The sequence below is a fragment of the Equus przewalskii genome, chromosome 4 (assembly GCF_037783145.1).
Source record: "Equus przewalskii isolate Varuska chromosome 4, EquPr2, whole genome shotgun sequence".
In the NCBI taxonomy this organism is placed as follows: domain Eukaryota; kingdom Metazoa; phylum Chordata; class Mammalia; order Perissodactyla; family Equidae; genus Equus; species Equus przewalskii.
In genome coordinates, this window is record NC_091834.1 from 48,253,401 (window position 1) to 48,275,764 (window position 22,364).

At 36.1% G+C, this 22,364-nt stretch overlaps 1 protein-coding gene across 6 annotated transcripts in view; it reads right to left on the bottom strand.

The window, feature by feature from the left end:
- The window catches only part of AGMO (alkylglycerol monooxygenase), a 339,471-nt gene extending 323,123 nt beyond the window's left edge, over window positions 1-16,348 (bottom strand). For all 6 annotated transcript variants that reach the window (XR_011539063.1, XR_011539062.1, XR_011539064.1 and 3 more), the window contains exons 1-3: window positions 15,980-16,348; window positions 14,427-14,557; window positions 4,813-4,964 (exon numbers count right to left, since the gene is read on the bottom strand). Coding sequence is in view for 3 of the 6 variants with exons in the window: in XM_070615814.1 (XP_070471915.1) it covers window positions 4,813-4,964; window positions 14,427-14,557; window positions 15,980-16,105 (409 nt within the window). In the remaining 3 variants the exon portion in view is untranslated. The remainder of the gene's footprint in view (window positions 1-4,812; window positions 4,965-14,426; window positions 14,558-15,979) is intronic.
- Between the last annotated feature and the right edge of the window lie 6,016 nt (window positions 16,349-22,364).

The following is a 22,364-nucleotide window of genomic DNA, read 5'->3' on the forward strand; positions in this document are numbered from 1 at the left end:
CATGGCTGAGTGGTTAAGTTCGTGTGCTCAGCTGAGGCGGCCCAGGGTTTCGCCGGTTCGGATCCTGGGCACAGACATGGCACTGCTAGTCAGGCCATGTTGAGGCAGCATCCCACATGCCACAACTAGAAGGACCTGCAACTAAGATATACAACTATGTACTGGGGGTATTTTGGGAGATAAAGCAGAAAAGAAAAAAAAGAAGATTGGCAACAGTTGTTAGCTCAGGTGCCAATCTTTAAAAAAAAAAATTAGGTATATTCTGGTATTTAAAAAAAGAGAAACACAAATGTAGCCAAATGTAAGTAACCTATTCTTCAATATAGACCACAATCCTGGCACCATCACAAAACAAAATAAATTCTGATCAATGCATCAGTTTATTTTCTTTGTTTAAACAAAGATGGAAATTAGGATGATCTAAATTCAACCCCTGTTAAAAGAAGGAATCAAAAAGTTGAAGCTTAGTAAATCACAAACAGAAATTCACTTAATCACAATAAAGTTGTGAGAATAAATATTTGTAACTAATTACACAAAAATTATGATCACTCACCTTATTTAGATACAGAAAGAGATGAATAGAAAGTTATGTATGCAGTTGACTTATTGAGTAAAATAATTAAAGTTTGAGGGGACTTTATAGATTGCTTATGATAATTTTACAGATGAACGTCTTTAATTCAGAACTGAACTAAATTGTGGTGTAGCATAAACGTGTAATCAATGCATCAGACTGGACTAGTATAAGGTACAGGCAGGCGAACTCTAATTTACAGCCCTATGTGATACATGCGGAGGCGGTCAGGAGCCAGTCAGAAGACAGAAACCACACCAGTAATTTGAATAAGGAAAAGTTAATATAAAGAGTTAACTAGTAAAAAAGGTAGTTAATACTGAAAGAGGTAAACGAGGAGTAGTCCGCTAGTACAGAAGTAGGAACTGCAGAACACAGCTATTGCCTATAGAGCTGAGGGAGAGTGAACAAGGCAGGTACTTAGGAATTTAAGAGAGTCCTCCGCCCCTCCCACCTCCACCAAGTCTAAGAGTCAGACATCTTTGGACAGCCATCTTTTGTGGCTACCATAGGAACTCTGCTGGTGGCAGAGACTTACTAGAGTGTGTAGGACCTAGAGGGTACAAGTTGCAGGTAGTCGTCTGGCACGGTCCCCACAGCCCATAGGCTCTAACAAGAAGGTAAAGGCTACAGCTTAGCCGCGAGGTGGACATTACCATGTTCCCTGCATAACAATCTGCTAAGTGCCACATAGAAAACAGCATTCTGGAAAATGGAAGTAAAATCTCTTCCCCTTGTCTGGCTTTGTAGTATCCTTCCAGATCCTTCCACTGGCAAAGCCTAACATCAAGTCAGCTGGCAAAGGAGAAACATCTATAAGGTCCACGTCTGATAACGCAAGAAACAGTAAAGAAGGATTTGGAGAAGAGACACAATAAAATTAATAATTGGGATGCTGGTACTTCCACCCTCCTTGGTTGTGGAAACTGATACAGGTAAAAGCTGTGTAAGTTCACGTGTTTATGCTTACAGTCACAAATAATAACTTCTTGCTCCTATTTCTAGATTTTCTGACTTATTATATCATTCTGACTTCACTAGTCACCAAGAAGTAATATCAGTGGCATTATTTACTAACAACTTTCTATTGAGGTATAGGTAAAGTACACAAAATTTAAGTGTACAACTCAATAAATTTTTACAAATATATGTAGTCATGTAACCCCCACTCAGGACAAGATAAAGTCTATTACCAGCACCCTGGAAGGCTCATTCTTGCTCCTCCCAAGCAGTACCCATTTATATTTTAAACATTCACTTAAAAATCTATACTAATTTTCAAGACTGGCCCCATGGTGTAGTGGTTAAGTTCGCATGCTCTGCTTTGGCAGCCCAGGGTTTGCCGGTTCAAATCCTAGAAGCGGACCTACACACTACGCATCAAGCCATGCTGTAGCGACATCCCACACAGAAGAGATAGAATGACTTACAACTAGGATATACAACTATGTACTGGGGCTTTGGGGAGGAAAAATAAAAGAGGAAGATTGGCAACAGATGTTAGCTCAGGGCCAACCTTCCTCACCAAAAAAAAGCAAAAAAAGAAAGGGAGAAAGCAAAGCAGAACTGCTAAAAAGTGAAAAAAAAAATCTTTACCCATTTTCTTATATGTTTAGTATGACTAATTGTAAGTACAAGAAGAATAATACATCCTTTTGTAATGAAGACTGAGTGTGCCAGAAGCTACTTTTAATTTAAGACCTCTTTAATTTTATCATTCTACATCTTTTTCTAAAGTAGTCAAAGTACTCTATAGAAATCATTGTACCAGGGTTGTTTTTATGTAAATTAACAATAATTAGCAATTTCATTTTCATTATTTCAGAATAAAAGGGAATGAAGTATAAAGAACACATACAGTCTCAAATATGCCTCTTCTTTTGCATAGAAATAGAGATGGAATTCAAGTTTTCAAGATTAAACTCTTTTCCCCTAATACCAAGCTGTCCCCCGTAAGGTGAGAAAATAACGTATGCAAAACTAACAAATAACAAAAACAAAATCTTAGCAATAATTTGGGTTCCTAAGGAAGTAATTCAAATAAACTTGAAAACAAAAATTTAAGTATATAATATATTATTTCTTCAAAACTGACAGCATTTAGCATATTAACAAATGGGGAATATACTTGTATTACTTTATTGCAAGTAGTGAAAGGAAAGGAATGCAGTAAGTAGGAAAAGGAGGGCTTCTTTCTTATTACATTTTATGACAACATTTGGATTTTAGAACTGTTCAAACTTTTCAGGTGAATAAATTTAATTAATTAATCAGTATGGACTCAGTAATTCAAGAGGCTTGATAAATTTGATATTATGTTTTTTATCCCTGTGTATTTCTAGATTTCTAAAAATCAATTTTAATATTTTACATATTGTGACATAAAATTTAAAAATCAAGTATCATATTGAAGTTTGCCATATTCAACTACATAGTTTATTTTTTTCCTACTAGCTTTCCATCACAAGTCAAAAGTCTTTGAACTTATGATTAGGCTTCGTGGCCTGAAGGTGGTGAGTGTTTTTCCAGAAGTTTTTCAGATTTTTTTAGTGCTTGCCTCCGCTGGATTTGGGTCAAAATTTTCTAATGGGAAGCATACTTTAAACAGCCTTGATTCCATGGTTTTAATATATTATTTTACCTTATTGCTCTTCCCTAACTGAGAAAACTTACAATCAATGTATTTTTTAAAGTTTAATATTTGGTAATATTTTGTTGGTTCTTTGTTTCCTGTTATAACAGGCTTTTAAAGATTAAGCGAATTTGCAGATTTCCCAAACAAACACATCTGTACAGGACAGTGTGATATTAGAAGGTTCCAGAAATTAAGTAATACAATGTATGCTTTCTGCAATATTCATTTACTGCATAGAAAGTGAGGAAGATTGCCAATGGGTTTATTTTAGGGAGAAAACTACTATTTTGAAATAAAATACAAAGTTTAATACATGACCATATTTTATTCTTAACCATGTTCGATTTGGGAGTATCCTCTTGCATTTATACACAAGGAAATGATGTCAGGAGCTGACCTATTATTTTCAAAAACAAAGGTTATCGCACACAAAATAAATAACTTTTTCTAGTTTATATGTTCACTTCAAATTGTTTTAAGGAATTAATACTTTTCATAGTTTCATTAAATGTATATGTCTAAAGTGTTTAACAAAAATAATGCTGTATTTAAAGTTTAGCTGCCTTAAGCATAACGCTCGTCTATGCTACTCCTGTTTCCTTCATCCTCGCTTGGGAAGGATATTTGCTCACACATACTCCTACACACATAGCTCAGTTATTCACCCTGATCTCAGGTCTCTTCTTTCCATCTCCCACCTATTTTTTATTATTATTCCAGGTTTCTTCCTCTTCCTTCCTTCCTCCCCACCCACTCAACAGAACCACCCACTGAAATCCTGAGTTCTGCTTTGGAGTAGTTTTTCAAAATTAGCACTTTCCCCCACTTCCCTTCAGAAATACTTTTGCATGCCTTATTCCTCCTTAGAGACCACTTGCTCACCTTAGCTCTACAATCATTCTCCAACCTCTACTGATCCCTACAGAGGTTTAGACTGTTTCCTGCTCTTCCATTTCGCTTTCCATAAAAAACATTTCTTTGGAAGGTGCAGCCAAGAATCCCCAAAAGCAAATTCAGTGAACCAGTGCAGTAAAAGGGCTTTGTCTTAGATGAGAAATTTTGCAAAACTATGGTAGTACTGAAGTGCATTATGGCTAATGCCCAGCTGATTGCATTTTCATTTGTAATGTGGAAGTACTGCCAAGAACTTGAATCAAGCTTACGTATGACAGCACACATTACCTAGGATTCCATGCTGTTACAGAGCTCTTCGCAATGACCCTTGATAATTGATGCGAAGTCTGATATTTTGTGCAAGTTGACTGTAGACTCTATCAAGCACGTCGTAATAAGGACAACGTAAGACCATATATTAAAAGGTAATGCTATAGCCATCACTTTCAAAATATTTTGTTTTACAGTTAGATACAAGAGGTGTGAAAAACGGACCTCTAATAATTTCACTTTTTAATAAAAATGACTTCTGATTGTTTCCATTTAAATTTCAAGTTAAACTTTCACTATTAATTTTTACATGCTGTAACATAAACTATGTATTCACTCATTCATTCATTGATTCAATAAGTATTTACTGAATACCTACTATGTGCCAAACACAGTTCAACATAAAGTGTCAATAAAGCCTTGGTCTGCAACTTACCATGGGCCATGCGATGGAACCAGTAGTATCCAAAGTCAACTGCTAAGAAAGTTAAATACCAGGTCCATGGAGAATCCCACGGCAAGCCGATGAGCCTGTAGTTCTCCCAGATATAAACGTAGCTGGTCAGCTCAATGCTCCTGGAAAACAGCCTGGAAAAATAAAATTCATAAGCAATGATTATACCATATTTTAGAGGTAAGATTATGCTACAATATTTTAGGTAATATTTAACAATTAATATATTCATATGTAAAAATAAAATTCTTTCCCCCTTCTTTGTTTCTTACTGCTCAATCATGCCTTTTAAGAGGCTCAATTTCCATGATATCCAAATGACTCACATGGTGCTTCCTTTGGTTTCATAGGCATCATGGATGCCAGCTATTTGTGCTCTCAATCTCATGGAATTTAGGATGCTGTTCCTGTTTCATGTCTCTTAAAATACGTTTCATGGAACCCATACAACATAAAAATGACAAAACTATGACTTATTTTCTGTGATTGTCATTTCTAAATCTTAATGAGTACAATAAGGGTGCTTTTTAAAGGAAGTATAAAAGGTAGAAAATTATAATTAGCGTATTTTTAAAAGGGGACTGTAAATTTCCTGCTGCCTTAAAACATGTTAATCTCATAAAGTTTGCCTTTCGATTAAAGCTGCTTCTGGCTAACTCTATTCTCTCTCTTCCTCTCCATTCCCTCCTTCCTCTCCCTTTCACACACACACACTTTTAATATTTTTTAGATGTTATACTTAAGATCACAAACTGGATTCTCATAGCATTTCAATATTTCTTGTAGTAATATAAACAACAGCTCCCAAGATATAAGAGAATAATCTTCCCCTAGAAATAAAGTACACAACCTAGTTAAAATAAACAATTGATTTTAAAACCCAGACAGCAGAATGTCTTGCCACTTATTCTGCCAAGCTTCTGTAAATTCTTATTACAAGAACTTTCAAAAACATACATAGTATACTTCAGTTTTATAAAGTGTAGTATTTTTTTCTTTAAATTTTCTGTGATCCAATTTAAGATCAGACTCGATCCTCATTCCTTATCACTTTCCTTTCCACTATTCCTTAATCACTTTCATAAATTTGATTGAATTGACTTTTTCTTTCATTATTATCATTAATATGTAAAATGAATTGATAATTACACCTAATAAAGATTTATTTATAAACCATGAATAAATGAGAAAATACGTAAATATTCTAATTTTAAATAACAGTTGAAGAAGCAGCTCAAATTAGGATATTATTAAAATTCACCATTTTAATATTATTTCCCTTTACACGGTCAGCTTCTACGAATTATCACATTACTTAGCCTTTTACTTGAAGATGTGGGCCTCTAATTTTAGTCTACTTTTGACCTTAGTGATGATAAGCTTTCAATTATGTTTAATAACTTTAAAATTATCTCATATTTTGAATGCTTCAAGTTATTAGTTAATCTGTAACATAAAACACTAGGCAACTTCACAACAGCATTAATATAAATAACTAATAAAAATGTCAAATGCCTACACTTTTCAAAAGGACTACACATCATCAGATTTTAAAACCCAATTTTCAATTTGAGATTACTGTTGGTTCATAAACTGGCCACCATATACAGAGGGCAAGGAGAGACCCAAGAAAGAGGCAGACCACTCCATATTGGCAGGTGACAGTTTTAATAAGGAAGGGAACTTACATATGAGGCTTGCCTTGGGTGCCACAAGACAAGCAGATCTCCGCACTAGCCCACCAGAATGTTAGAAATTTATATAGAGGCCGTAACTGGGTTCAATCATGTATTCAGTCCAGATGATCTTAACAACACTTTATTCTCTCAAGGGTCTGTCCTTGAAATAGCTGCTAATATGAGAAGAGTAGGCAGAACGTACATTCCAAGGACAGGGGAGGGGATAGGGAGCCTCCTCCAATTGTCTGCGTCCACCTTAAGGGTCAACTAGCGGTCACACCCTTTTGATGACCTCCTCCAACAATTACATGGCTGGAAAGAACAGTTTTGCCCCTGAGTGTGAATCCTTGACGCAAGGTAACTGTCGACCCAAAACTCCTGTCTCAACCTGGGCTACACCCTCGATACTCCAGAATCCCCTGTCAAAGTGGCCCTGAGCTGCCTGTAGCACCTGCATGGACCTCTTTCCTGGTCCAATCCTCCAGAGGGCCGATCTGTGCAGGTGTGTAAACTCCTGGATGTGACAAGGTGGTCAAGAGCGGCTGTTTTGGGACATGTAGAGAGAGCTGGGACAAGCAGTCTGGGATGTCCACACACATGTGTATGAGGTCCCTCATGAGACAGGACAGGCCGTGGGCCAGGGGCTCCCACATTGTTCTGGAACCCTAAGAATCTAAGAACTCGAAATTTAAACCTTGTCTTCCAGTTTGTTATTCAGGTTATTTATCATGGTAGGGGGAAAGAACACATTTTATTTTAAAGCATGTTAGCTTGGTTGCTAACTTTTATTAATTTAGACTAGGTCTTCTCAACAGTGTCATTATTGACAAATGGACAAGATCATTCTTTGTTGTAGGGGTCTGTCCTGTGGAAACAATTACCCAAATTATGAAATCTTAAAATTGCTTCCTATTACCCATTAGTAGAGCGTTATCCGTATAGAATTCAAGTTTTAGGTAAAAACCGGTGAATAATATCAATTTTATATGGTTCTGCCTAATAATTTCTCTAAAACAGGGATTCTAAACCTTGATGCTATTGCCATTTGGGCCAGAAAATTCTTTGTTGTGAGAGTCTGGCCTATGAGTTGTAGAATGTTCAGCAGCATACCTGGCCTCTATTTGCTTGGTACCAGTAGCATAGTTCTCCACCCTAGTTGTGACAACAAAATGTCCAAATGTCTCCTGGAGGGGAAAATTATCCTAGTCAATAACCCTAAAATGACTGACTCAGAAAGAAAAATTAAAACTTATAAAATGGAACAGAAACTTGAAATAATCTACAGCTTTTTACATAAGCTTTAGTGTACGGTGTCAAAGCAGATCCATTCATGGACATCCATTCATGGATCCATCCATTCATGGATCTCCATTCAATCATTCGCTAAACTCATATTAAGAGCCTATTAGGTGCCCGGCTTAGCACAAGGCAGGGAGGACACATCATTGAACAGGGCAAAAATAATCATCTGCCTCGTTGATGTCTCATCAGTTCAGAACCTTTTTTTAAAGTTTCTATCTTTCTTGTCAGTTCCAGTGACAACTGAAATCAGATTTAAGACACCAAGACTTCAATAAATGAAAGAGGGTCCCTGGCAAACTTCATTTGTTAAAAAAAAAAAAAAAGAGAACCTGTCTGCAATTGAAATACTTTTTTATTTCCTGTACAGGTGCCAGATTTTGAGCAGACACCCAATTTATTACTCTGTCAACTTACTTATTAGGGTTGACACAAATCGAGCTGAAATATGCCTGACATACTACAGTCAAGGTTTTTTTTTTCACACTTTAGCACGAAGCCAAACTTTCCTCAAGGTGAAGGGAAAGAAGGGAGAAGCTGTGGGAGTTAAATTCCCTGCTTTCTATCAGCAAGATGAATATGATCCTCTTCCATCATAAATGGGAAAAAACAGCCATGGAGTGCCCACAACTAAAAACAATTCAGCAAAGGGATACAGCTGGGAAATGATTATCAAGCTCTGGAAAGCCCTTGATTGCAGGAAATAGCACCTACATTTTCAAAAATGTTCCCACCAGACCTTGAATCATAAACCAAAGCTCCTTCCTCTTTCTCTTCCCAATTCCTCCCTCCACTCCCAGCCCCCACCCCCAGCATATGACTCTTCACTCTGGAATTCAAACTTCAACTCTCTAAGCCCCATCCTGTGGGAAGAGACATATGTAATATACATGTATTTCTCGAGCTTTCTTTATCATGTGGAGATGGAATATTGGGTAGCACAGGGGCTTTGAATAACCAAATCCTAGACCCCTTTTATTCATTAAGTTTGAATGCAAGACCAAGAAAATGATCTAAATATAAGGAGACATTATAATCCTCTAATCAATAACCTGTATATATAGAGGCTTTCCTTCCATTGTCCTATTTTCTTCATAAATTCCCCCCAAATAGCTAATTCTTTATGTATTTTATATAACATTTTTTATCCATACTAGAAATTCGTCCTGTCAATGTTCAGTTACTGTAAAATCTAGTAAGGTACTAAATTGCTATTCCACTACTAATCCTGGATTTTAAAAAGATAAAGCTAATTTATAAGATTTTGAGATTTAAAAATAATAAATAAATTAGAATAAATATTATTTGGGGATTGAAAATTACAAAGCTGTTTAGTTATCAAAGTCATCTCGGTGTGAATGTATCTATCATCAAAAGTAGAAATGTTAACACTGGACATGTCATTCAGCCTTTCTGTCTCCCAGGGTCTCTTAAGATATGAGAGCATTAGGCTGAATGGATGCTGAAATTATCTAGCTCTCAGATACTCTCATGCTCTAATCATTAATCAAGCAAATGAAATTTGATGTAATGCTCCCATCGCAAAGTGTTAAAATTTCAAAGCAACCTTCAGGGCAAATAGAATTATGCACCCAATGGTCACAGACGTCTGCCAATTTATATTATTTCATAACTGTCATTAGAGCTATGTGTACTGTCCAATTTGGCCAGATTATGCAAAACTGAAGAAAATAAATTAGACATTTTTGTTTCTAATAATCTTGCTTATAAATCAGAAAATAAACCAGTATTCAAATGAGATCATTCTAAATAGCCTTATTAGCTTCAGGAAGTTATAAATGAATAAATATATTTGGATTATATATATTGATTTTTCCAGAGAAAGTTTGTTATTTATTTATTTCAAAATCTCTTAAACCTGGCCCAGGAGCCTACACTGTTTATCTGTAAAGCTACTGACACTTTTGCTCCATCTAGTGGAATATTGATTTTTCCTCGATAATAACAAAATACATAATGCAACCTCTACTTTCTGCAGATGGATCAAATTCATACTGCTGTTTCTCACTGCGAAACGACATTACATTTACAAAACAATCGTTTAGTTTAATTTCTTTTTGCAGCAACCACAAAACCATAGACCTTTACAAACACAATATGGTAGATTTGGAAGAAGTGAATTTGCTACATTCTGTACTTTGCAAGAAGTAAATTACTTTTAGTAATTCAGTTACTCCATTGAATAAGCACACAAATCCCGAGTAATAAGCACAAGGACGCTTGCATTCATTAGGGAAGTTTAGTCGAATAGCAACCTCTGAAGTTAAATAATTGATAACAAAGACAAAATCTATTTATAAAGTTTCTAAGATAAAACTTAAGAGGAAATGAGGCATTCTTCCTAATAAATATAATTAACAAACCAGCAAGTTTTTAAAATGTACTTTCCTCATGGGCTGTTCTTTTAATTATTTTCTAAGTTAATAAATGTATATTGATATTAATAATAAAATATCATTACTAATATTACATAAATACATTTATCTCTTATTTTGGACCATGAATAACTTCTTATTAAAGTCATCATCCAAGTGACAGGCACTCATGTGTTAGAAGTCTGATGTTGCCAAAGGCAGCATTGCCTCTGATACTAAAGTATAAAAACCCAGTACGCAATTTTCCTTTATTTACCACCCCAAGGAGTCAAAAGTATTTCAAAGAAGTTTAATTTCCTCCTCTTTAAATATTCTTTTTTTGGTGAATCGAAACTTTCTTGTCAGGAATGGAAAATTCCATGGCAGTCATGGCCAGTAAAACTGTGCATATGTACGGTTGAACACTGTGGAGCTGGCTCCCTAGAAAAAATTGGCAGTGACCCATATGTATTAAAAGTGGAGTGTCCCCAACTTATTTGAAAATTTACCTACTTAAATTATTCCTCCAACCTATTGCAATTTGATTTATAATCTGCTGTTTCAACAGAATAAATGAACCCATTAAAAACAAACATACTGTAGATATTTATATCGGGAATAAAATTTCTCTTGGGAGGATGCAATTTATGGAAGCAGAAACACTAAAAGGAAGTAACAAATTGAGGTCCCGGTTTTCTAATGAAGGATTGGAAATTGAGTTCTGCTTAAACAAGCAGGAAAAAAAAAAAGATGTGATTATTTTTCACTCGTTAGCATTTAAGTCAGTAGCAGGCTATTTCACAAGTTTTAGATAGATTTTTTAAAAAACAGACTTAGTAAATATTTTGTTAAGTTTAATTGTTTATAGTCACATACACAAATAATTGATAGAAAGGCAGATTATCTGCATATGATACACTGCGTTTAACTATGATAAATAGAAATATCTACCGCTAACTGCAGGACTAGATTTTGACTAGGAAGTCTGCCTAGTGGATTCCAGAAGAGCAAACAGATGCAGGCCTGCCCAGAATCTGCTTCTTCAGACACATGGACTTTTATTACACATCACAGTCCGTCTGACAGACTTGTAAACAAGATATAACCTTGTCTATGATTAACATTTTCCCTTACATAAGGATTTGAAAGATACAGCATGTACCTCTTCTATCAGTATGGTAAGCGTGCTACTAATCTTCAAGATACTTCGAATTTTATGTAATAATGAAAATGAGATCCTCAAATAAACATTGTTTTTCCTCAAAGTCTGCTCTCAGCATTTCCATTACATGAATGGCAAAGTGGAAAAACATGTTCAGGGTTTCACTTTGATTTCCACAATTTCTTTTGTCAGAAGCCACATGCCTATTTGACTTATTATCCAAAATGTAATTCCTCATAAATGAATTAACAAATGGTATACTACCATTTTTCTCACAATCATGTATTTCAGGGACGTGGCAAGCCCCTCTTCCTGGTGTAAAAAATGAAATTAGTCCCTCAGAGAGGATACCATCAATGCCATGATAATCGACCTCTCAGCTGTTAATGATTCGCACAAAGATTCCCCTTGATGCTGTGGCTTCAACTGAAATATTGTTTTAAGTTCCTGTTAAATTCCCCTCTCATCTTTTGCTGAAAGGGGATTGAGTAGAGTGGACCCTGAGGGTCAGCTTTCCTTCTCTGCTTATATCTGGGTTTGTTTCTTTTTTAATAGCAACAAGATAAAGATATTTTTAAATTTTATTTTCAGATCATTTGCTTTGCTGAGATCTTTTAGATAAAAGTCTACGAAAGATAAAAGCCTTTGCAGAACTTACAAAATTATGCACATTTCATAATTTAGAATTGCAGTTCACATCTACAAGAACAAAAAACAAGCAATTTGCCGTTCTCATTCAAAATACAACTGCAGAAATATAGGCTCCAAATTCAAGTTCACAACCTTTGACCTTTCTCCTGAAGGGCACCTCAGTTAAGAGTTTGTGTTAGCTTAAGGAGTGTGGGATGTGAGGGAAAAGCACTGCCCGTCCTCTCCCTAAAGGACTGGTTTGTTTTGGGTTGTTTCTTTCCTTCTCTCCTCCTCTCTTCCTCTCTCCCCACCCGTCTCCCTTATGCTTTGGGGGTTTGTTTCTAGCAAAAGATGTATGCTTGATTCTTGCATATCCTGTTATAATTCCATACCATTTTTTATCACACTGCTGAGCAGAAATGTAGGACTGAGGATGCAGTTAATATTTCTGAAGTTACAATGTTATGATAAGAGAACAACCTAATTTTAACTTGTGGCCAAAGTGCAACGTGAAATAGTAAAAGAAATGCTGAAGCATTCATTCAATTTGATGTCTCCCAGAGTTTTTAATAAATTCATTCCAACTCAGCAGAATATGTGATCCATAGTTGCACCTGCAGGGCACTTCTCAGTTATCAAGTTATTTTTACAGTTCATCAATCGTCCAATTTCCATAAACTTATACACTTAACTTTCTCAGAAGCAATTACAGTAACCAACTGGGTATTTTTCAATAACCAAATCTACATATCCCTTGAGTATGTTAAATGTATTTCATATTCCATTCTGTTCAAGGGAGACACGAGACAGAGGAAATTATGTATAATTGTAAATTCTTACTTAGGGTGTTCTGGGAATTAACTGCAGATAACTTGAGATATTATCCTCTCATTCTGACAACAATGTGCAATCATAAGAGTAGTTTTTCAGAGAGTCGTTATTATTATGATTATTTTGATTATTACTATTACTATTTTATATCTACAAATCTATCTTTTTCATAGTAACATTTATGAAATAAATTTTACTTTTATGTTTACTTCCCATGTAAATAATTTTATGCAATTATATGAAATTATGTTACATTTTCTCATATATCTTTAAGTTTTCATGTTTTTAAAGTCCACCTTGGTTTCCCACTGGGAAGTTCATAGAAACATTCCAAAGCAATGAGCACTTGTCAGAAGTAAAATTCTTAAAACAGTAAAAAAAAAAAAAAAAAAAAGCGATGGGTAGGAAGCAGGAATGAGAACATTCATCAACAACACAAAGCACAGACTTCTAAGGGTATCCTCTCTCATCCTCTGCCTCTGTGGTAAATCCTCATGTACTGAAGAGCCTTCCATTCGTTTCTCCTCTACAAACATTATAATTTACCATTTCTAACAAGTAGTAGGTCACTTATTGTTTAGTGTTCTTTTGTCCCTTCATCATCCAATTTTATTAACAACATAACACCATAAGATTATTAAATGTTAAAAAAAAAAATCTACCATGTACCAGACATCATTCTAGGCATAGGAGTTAAAACCATGAAAAAAGAACACCCATTGCCCTCAAGTATGCAAGCTAGGAGGAAGAGCTGGGAGGAAAACAGGTGAGTATAATGCCATGTGATAATTCTATATCTGAGGTAAGCAAAGATTCCATGGGACCATAGTGAAGTGGTGTCTAGAGTAGAGTTGAAGAACAAATAAGATTTGCTGAAAAGTGTGGTTCTTCAACAGAGTCTATATTTAGACTTAGGAAATGAATTGGAGTTGACCACATGGATGAATTTCCAGGGGAGGGAAACACATGTGACATCTGGGCAATGGCAAGTAGTAGAGTATGGAATGAACAAATATTGCAAAGGGGGAAGGAGAATGAAGGGACCAGAAGCAAGGCTTGGTAGACAAAGGCCTCCATAAATCAGGAAAGGAATTCAGATGTTAGCCTCAGGCAATACGGAACCTGTAAAGAGTTTCCACCAGGTTCACATTATGGAAATGTTTGGCTGCAAAGGAGGTGGGACTAGAGACAGGGACACCACTTAGGAGACCATTGTAGTAATGCAGAGTTTTGTGTGACTCTTACTGTGGAGGGTCTGCACCCTAGATTGCTATAGTGTGTGAATTTGCCTGAGGCAAAATTAATTTTCTAATAGATAACTATACCATAACTCAGGGCTGGGAGTAAGGTAAGGCAAGTGAAGCACTTCTCTTGGGCACAAAATTTAAGGGGGCACCAATAAACTCAGGAATCAAGATAATATTTAGAGCAACATTTTTAAAAATGAATACAAAAAAGACCCATGATGACCAAAATATCAAAAATTTAAATAATGACAGTAATTAAAATCTTTGGGCATATATGTGAAAATAGAGTAATTCTCCATATAACACGTTCCTTTTCCATCTTATCTGGAGAATTTCAGTTTATTCACTCAGTGTTGCTAACCAACTAGCTCACCGTGGAAGCCTAGACAGAATACCGGCTGACATTGATGTTAACGAATCATCCACACGACCTGGTGGCTTCCCTTTTCGAATCCAGCTGACAGCCAGTTCAAGCAGCATCAAGGAAATGAAAAATGGAGTTGCCTGGAAAGGAAATTGCAGAAAAGAGATGCTATTGAGCTCGGTATGAAATTCTTCCACATTTCCTGATTAGTCCTTCCAGAAGTTAGAGGCCCAGAGTGACATAACAGGGGCAGGTATACACCTATCTGAGAGGATCATTTCCTCCCAACAGGCAAAGAAATCTGATTATTTTGGACATACACTAAACAGGTGCTCAAAATCTATCATCCGATATGGAATAAAATATAACCATAGATGTAACCATGATAATTCTGCCAAGAAAAAAATGAGGTCAGGGGACATGTTTCAAGTGAGCGCTAAAAAATACATTTTTAAAATAAGTGCAATAATCAGAAGTCTATTATCTACAGTTCTAAGCCAGACCCACTTTAAAAGGCTTTCCTTAAGGATGCACGTGATTCTAGTTTTCAGATTAGAATTACAGGATAGACAAAATTGAAACTGTAGGAACAAAGAATTTTCTTCTGAGTATTTCAGAGAATAAGGTTGTTTTAAGCATTTGTTTTAAACATCATTCAAGTTTTATTCATTCAGCTTTATTTTTGTTTTATTGAATAGGTTTTTTAGGCTCCACTATTGATGATAAATATTGGACTACATTTGGTGTTCTAGTATAAAAAATAATGATTTATGAATATGTGAGTACATTTTTTTCCTAAAAATATCAGAAAGAAGTAATATGTAATTCTGAAAAAGTTATGAGTTTCACTCATCACTCATTTCATGAGTTCTGAAGTTTTCTAAACTGAACTCCCAAGAACATATTCTCTGATGTCATTTTTTTTTCTGTTTCTGGTCTGAACTAGTAAGTGTTGTAGGAACAACTTTGACAGGGTGGGGAACTTCAGTATTCAAGTTCTAATTCTGGATATTTCCACTTCCAATCATAGCCAGGAACCAAAAGTGAAAAGTGCCTCTGAACACTTCAGTGTTTCAAAGAAAACTTGGTTCAAGTTCAAACTTAGGAAGTCAGAGTTGGACTCAGTCAGCTGTGCATCCATTCTGCAGAACTACTCTACCAAATTAAAGAGGAAAGTTTCCTGGGAGGTGGTAGACAAGTTTACCCTTTAAAAACAAAATCGGTACAAAGTTTACTGATGTCTTATGACCATTGGACTTTGGGCTTCTAACGGATCAATTTGGAATGCCACTGTGTCCAGGAAAACCTTTTAAAGTTTTATCATATTCTGCAGTGACATAGCAGGGGAGAGGTGGTTAATAGGAGAAGATGGTTATGGATATTGTACAGAAATTCAATTCAAGTAGAAATCCTACTTTTGCTGCATGCCTTTATGAAACACAGTTATTTTTTATTAGAAATTTAATAATTTGAAGAATGAAAGTGAGCAAAATCCCAGGATGCATTTAACTTACTTCTTACTAAGAAAAGAGCAACAGCAGCCTCTTCCCAGATAGTCTCACCTTTTTTACATAATCAGGCACCTCTTCTAGGGTTCGGAATGACGTTTCATTGAGCTTCATCATGTAAAACATCATGCGAATTCCCTGGGAAACTGAAACATCCTGTTGGGCTTCTGGGTTCTTCATCTCTGCCCTTGTCTGATTCCCAGCTGGAGAATATTTGTGATTCAGTGTTTGAAGCCAGAGGCTGAACAAAGAGGACGAGATGTGCTGCACAGAACAAGCCCTTTGTCAGAGAACAGCTAGAAACAAAGCTCTGTAGACAGCACAGCCAACAGCAGATTCTGTATAGAGACAGGAAAACACAGAGATCAAGAACGAGTTCAGAGTTCAGTGGGTGCTGTCCCAGAAATGGGGCACGTCAGGGAGGGAGAGAGGGGGAATCTTGCCCAATTAAAGATAAGGGGTGGAGTTTGGCTGTAGGTTAAGTAACTTACTATTGGGAAAAAAAAACAAACAAAAAACCACATGATACTTCCTTGGAAAGGGGGAAAAGTGATAACAGGTGAAGGTTCACTCTGGAAAAAAGTAGGTGGAAATTCAAGACTTGAATCACATGAGGAGAATTCATTTTTTTCTCTTCCTTCTGAAATTCACATTGTGTTCAAGTTTGTAGTTTGCCCACAGAGCTGTATTTCCTGAAAGGACAGGTTGCTGTAATCTCACTTAATGAGACTATGCTTGAAAGTCAATAAGCATTGAATATATTGTACTGGTTATTATCTTTATTTTTATGGATCATGTTAACTTCTGCATGCAAACCATTTTAGGGGCATTAGAATTATTACATGATCTACATTGTTTAATGGAAACTTGACTAGTCACATCTGCATTCTTTTTCGCGTTTATGGGGACTGATTGAAAAAGCAGACAAGATGTGGCCGTGACACTTATCTCTGTTTTCCAGGAGGAGCTTAAACTGTGCCTTTTAGGTACTCTCGAGGGCACGCGCCTGATCGTATCACCAGCGACCGAGTGAAGATTTCCCAAATAGCCTCAGGCCTTCACCTAGAACAGCTGTGGTCATCCTTTGGCGACCACCTCATCTTTTAAAAATGCTTATGAAGATTTAATTAAATTATTAATACATGATTGTTTTAGGAAAAAAAACAGAAACTAAAAATAAGCAAAAATAAAATACCACCCAGAGACACTGTTTACATTTTCGTATATGTATAGTCAGTTCCACGATCATATGACGTACGTATTGCTAAAAATCACCATACTATGCAAAATTGTGCAATAAAATCCACAGGGCTTATGAGAAAAATAAGATTAGGATGCAATCCTCAAAAAACTCACAGTAATCCATAAGGGGGGAAACATCGGAACCTAATAAAAATGGTGGCACACGTTTACACATACATGTTACACGGTGAAGAAACGTTTAAATTCTACAATAAATACGGTGCTGCATCCTGAAAAATACCTGACTTTTTTTGTGGAAGTTGCTGTTGGAAGAGTTGCAGATTGTGAGTTATTGTTGAGCATTGAAAGGATGCTTATCTGAAATCAGACAGAAAGTTGTCGACCAGATAATGGCTACCGTGGCTCGTAACACATATGTGGACTGAGGATGCTGTAGATGTTTAAGGCTTGTGCATGTGTGTGCATTTTCTATATTCCTAAACCTTTCAGATCAGTTGGGTGCAACCTTTAACATTCACCTGGTGTCTCTCACTGACAAAATCACACAAGCATAGATGGCATGCTCAAGTTATTCTCTAACATAGTGATCTTGTTGGAACAAATTTGAGCTTTCAGATTATTGCAGAACTAACTGTACTTTCAGACAGTTCCCATTACAAATGAATACACATGGACATACATATTTAATAAAAATGATCATTTTAGGCACAATTAGGCATATTAGACATAATGAGGCATATTGGGCATAATTAGGCAGAATTGGTTTTATTTCCTGATTTTAAAGATTTTTGAAATTACAAATGTAATGCATTAAGGGAGGAAAAAAATGCAAGCAACATGGTAGTAAATAAAGTAAAAAGCAACAACACCCATTCCCCTTAACCCACACATGTTCTCCCTTCAACTTTTCAAGAACACCTTCTCCTAGTGGATATTTTTCTGTACTTGTTTTTTCCTACAAAGACTAACTGTTGTTATCATTATTATTATCATCATGTAAATGCATTCACAAATACACACATTCTTTGATTTTTGGTAATGGACCATATTAAACATAGATACAACAACTCTCCTTCTTGGAGTCAACAACTTATCAGGAACATTTTTTCACTCAGTATGCGGTTATATAGGGTTTTTTACTGACTACAAAGGTGTGTGTGTGTATGTGTGTGTGTGTGTGTATTCTAAGCGGGAAGGCAAAATCATTTTAAGTGTTTAAAGTAGTGGAACTTTAATACAAAGAATTAATTATAGAAATGATGGAAAAGGTAAAAAGCCAAGTGGAAACAAAGAGGTAATCTAAAGATTAGTATCAATAGGAAGCCATTAGTATCCTTAAGCTATAGGGACAAAAGAAGACGGTTGTGTTAATAGACTCAGGGGCTGGGTCACTCAGGGAAAGTTAGAACCACAATGGGCAGTCTAGCAGGAGTGTGGGCCATGGAGAAGACCCCAGAAACAATACCTAAGGCAGAGAGGAAGTGGAAAAAAGTATTATGGCTTCCTCCTTCTTCCTGCCAACCAATCTACCAGGAATATGTCCCATTGGCCTAACTGAGTCAAAAGCCAGTTGAAAGAGGATCCTAGGAAAAGGAGTCTGCAGGCGGCAGCCCTGGAGATACACAGCAAGGAAGCAGAAAGGGAGAAATGGATCCAAGGAAAAAGTCAACCAAAGACCAGCATATCATCATAACTTACTTAACTGTTTCCCCATTGCCGTGCAATTAAGTGTAGTCTTCCAGTTTTAGCTAATATATTTAATGCAGCAATGAACATCACGGTATAAATATCTTGTACGTTTGTGCACATTTTTGAGCTAAATAGATTCCTTGTAGTGGAATTATGTTGTTGAAGTGTATGTAAAATTTATGCTTTGATACTTGCTGGCAAATTCACCTCCAAAATTGCCTTTAATTCTTGCTAACACTGGCTACTATCAATCCTTTACAGCTTTTAGCCAATTGATTGGTGAAAAATGGCACCTTGTTTTAATTTGCATTCTCCTAGTGACTTTGAAAACCTTTTCTATACATTTATTAGCCATTTGTATTTCTTTGAGCGTAATTTAATTTTTAGTATGTGTTGCACATGATTTTATGTATTATCTTTCTGTATTGATGTATAGGCTACTTGTATTCTATGTACGTATATAGTTCCCTCATATACATGGCAGATGTCCCAATCTTTATCTTATTTTAACTTTGTTACATATCAGTTGTCATATAGCAGTTGTAACTTTGTGTGTGCTAGTATCTTTTATTTTATTACTTCCTCCTTTGGGTCTCACTTCTGAATGTTTTCCTCACCAGAATTCTATAAAAATAATTTCCTATGTTTTCTTCTAGGATGTTTGCAGGATTTTTTAGTTGTTGTCACTTCTGTGGTCATCTGAGTTTAGTTTTGTATATAGTATGGTCATTATTTCACGTTATACCCTCCCTACCTGCCCTGGATGGATCACAGTTCTTCCCAGACCAAAAGTTAGGGTCAATACTTTTTGTGTTGTTCTATATATCTAGACTGTTTCCAGGCTCTCCACATAGTTCCACTGACGTATGTGTCTATTCTTGTGCTACTACCACATGGTCTTAATTGTACTATCATAATAAATTCTGCTAACTTGTAGAATAATTTCTCATTTATCAATTTTACTTTTCAAAAATTTTAAACTATTTTTTCACATATGCTGTAATGGATCTATTTAGACTAAACTTCAAAGAATTCTATTGGCATTTTGACTGGAACTTCATTAAATTTATGAATTGGTTTGGAAGAATTGACATCACAGGCACTCAATAAACTTGTCTGGAACAAATGAACACATATACTACAATAATTTAAACTTTGTTCTGTATTTAAATGATGCCTACTAATGCTCACTACCAATCCTTGTATTCCTTATCTTCTCCATTCTTAAATTTTTTTTGGTACTGGTGTAGATTTCAAAATTTTCTTTCTTTTTTTCCATAAGGTTACATGTATAATTGCATATGTTACTATAATTTTTTCTTACCTATATATATATGTAGAATAACTTGGCTAAATATAAAATCTCTGGTTTAAAAAATTGATCCCCCCAAAATTCAACAGAGACATTGATCTCTTTGACTGGAAATCTGTCAGATGAAGTCAAGATGTATAAAACAGAGGGCTCTAAGCCTGTACCTGAACCACATAGAAGAAGCCAAGAATAGTTCCAGGTGCCTCTTTGTCCAAATATCTCTGTCAGATCTCTGTCTAAAGCTTCCTAGTCAATGGACTGCTGGCAGTCCCCTCTTTTATCTAATTAAAGTAAAAAAGTTGGGAAGAGCCTGATATGAGTGACAAGAATCTCATGAGAGTGCAAGACATGAAAACCTGCTATTCGCAGTGCTCTGATTTGCAAATAAATCAGCACAATCTATTTGTAATGTAGAGACATAAAAAAACAACTGATAAGGAGCCTCTAATGATATTGATAATTGTCCATTCAGCAGAGAGAAATCACAGTAATTTGAACACGGAACAATTAGTATAAAGAGTTGCCAGCTATAACAGAGAATTTGAGTAATGAGGGAGTGACTAATACAAATTAAGGGAACTCTAGCTAAAGAATATAGGAATAGCAGATATAAGGAGTGGCCACTGTCCCCAGGGCAGGGCTGAGGAACTTGCTGGAAATCACATTGGAGATCACTGAGAAGATGTGACTGCTGGTTGTCCCTCGAACTGGACCCAGGCAATAGGAAGATGCTGACCCCATCCCCTTTCCTTAGAATGTTCGTTCTGCTCACGGTTCCCACAGTCAGAACAGTTTTCAAGGACACAGCCTTGAGAGAGCAATGTGTTGTTGAGACCATCTGGACAGTGTATGTGACTGAACACAGTTAAGTCCTCTGTATAAATTTCAAGACTCTGGCGGGCGAGTGCAGAGACCTTTTCCTCCTGTGGTGCCCAAGACAAGCCTCCTATGTAAGTTCCCTTGTTTGTTAAACCTGTCGCCTGCTGCTCTGTAGTGTCTGCCTCTCTTCAGTCTTCCTTGCGTTCTGTGTGTGGAGGCCAGTTTCAGATTTCACCTGGGAACCTTCCAAGTTTTCAAACCAACAAATTGGCCCTCTAGGATGATTGAGGAAACTGTTCACCACGAGTGTCTCACCGGAGGCTCTTCCCCACAAAACCACCTGAGCAGGTGATGCTGCCCTGCCGAGCCTTGCAGGAAGTGGGCCCTGGAGAATCCCCCAGTGCTGCAGGACACTGCCAAGCGAGCACGTGGGAACTAGAGAGGAAACAAAGGAAATTTCCTTCAACAATGACTACCCAGGGCCCACTTCTGACACAGCTTAACGTCTTGTCAACTAGCTTAGGAAAAATATTTTAAAAAGTCATCTCCATTTTCACAGGCTAGGCAATGAAGTATGAATTTGGAGAAGAGAAGCAATACATTTATAACCAACACAAGACGTCACATACTTGAATAGTTATAAAAAGTCGTCCTCATCACACTCTCTTATGCTTGTGATACTTAGTCTCAGTGTTTATAAAATTATAAATCATGTAAAAACAATTTTCTAGGAGGTTCTCATTGAAAGAGAAGGGGAGTGGGAGAATCTCTATATATAGTTCTGCATTTTCTTTTAGCATTTAACATCTCAGACTAATATTAAGTCTGTGTTCAACTTGACTTTTTTCCCCTAAGTTATCCATTTCTGCTTCTTGGATGCTCATAGAATATTTTTGTCTCCTTAAAATTAAAACATTTTGGTGTGTTATTTCTTTGGTAGGAATATCTTGAAGAGGTAAGCCTCCTTAAAACTCAGATTCTAATCTTCCTTTGCTTTAAGGAAGCTTTCTGCTATTGTATTTTTCCTGTTATTTCTATTTCATTTACAATTTTTTACACTCTCTCTCAAATGTGATTTATTTGTTTATCAGATTGCCTTTGTCTTCTATATCCAGATATTGTCTCTGACCATTTTCATCTCTTGTTTTCCACTGCTCTCTAACCGATATGTTCAATCCTACATTTTGGGTATATTTTTTCTTGATTGTTTCTTTCTTCCTCCTGGTTTTACCTTAAATTCTACGAAGAAATTATCTGCTTTCTTAAATTGTTTTCTTAACTTTCTTAGTTCCCCTATTATGTCTATTTCTTATCATACAATCTCATTTTTTTCTAATTTATTTCCTATTTAACTTCTTTGTGCTCATAAAACAGTTACACCTAAAATTATTCTTAATTTATTGGGGATAATACTCA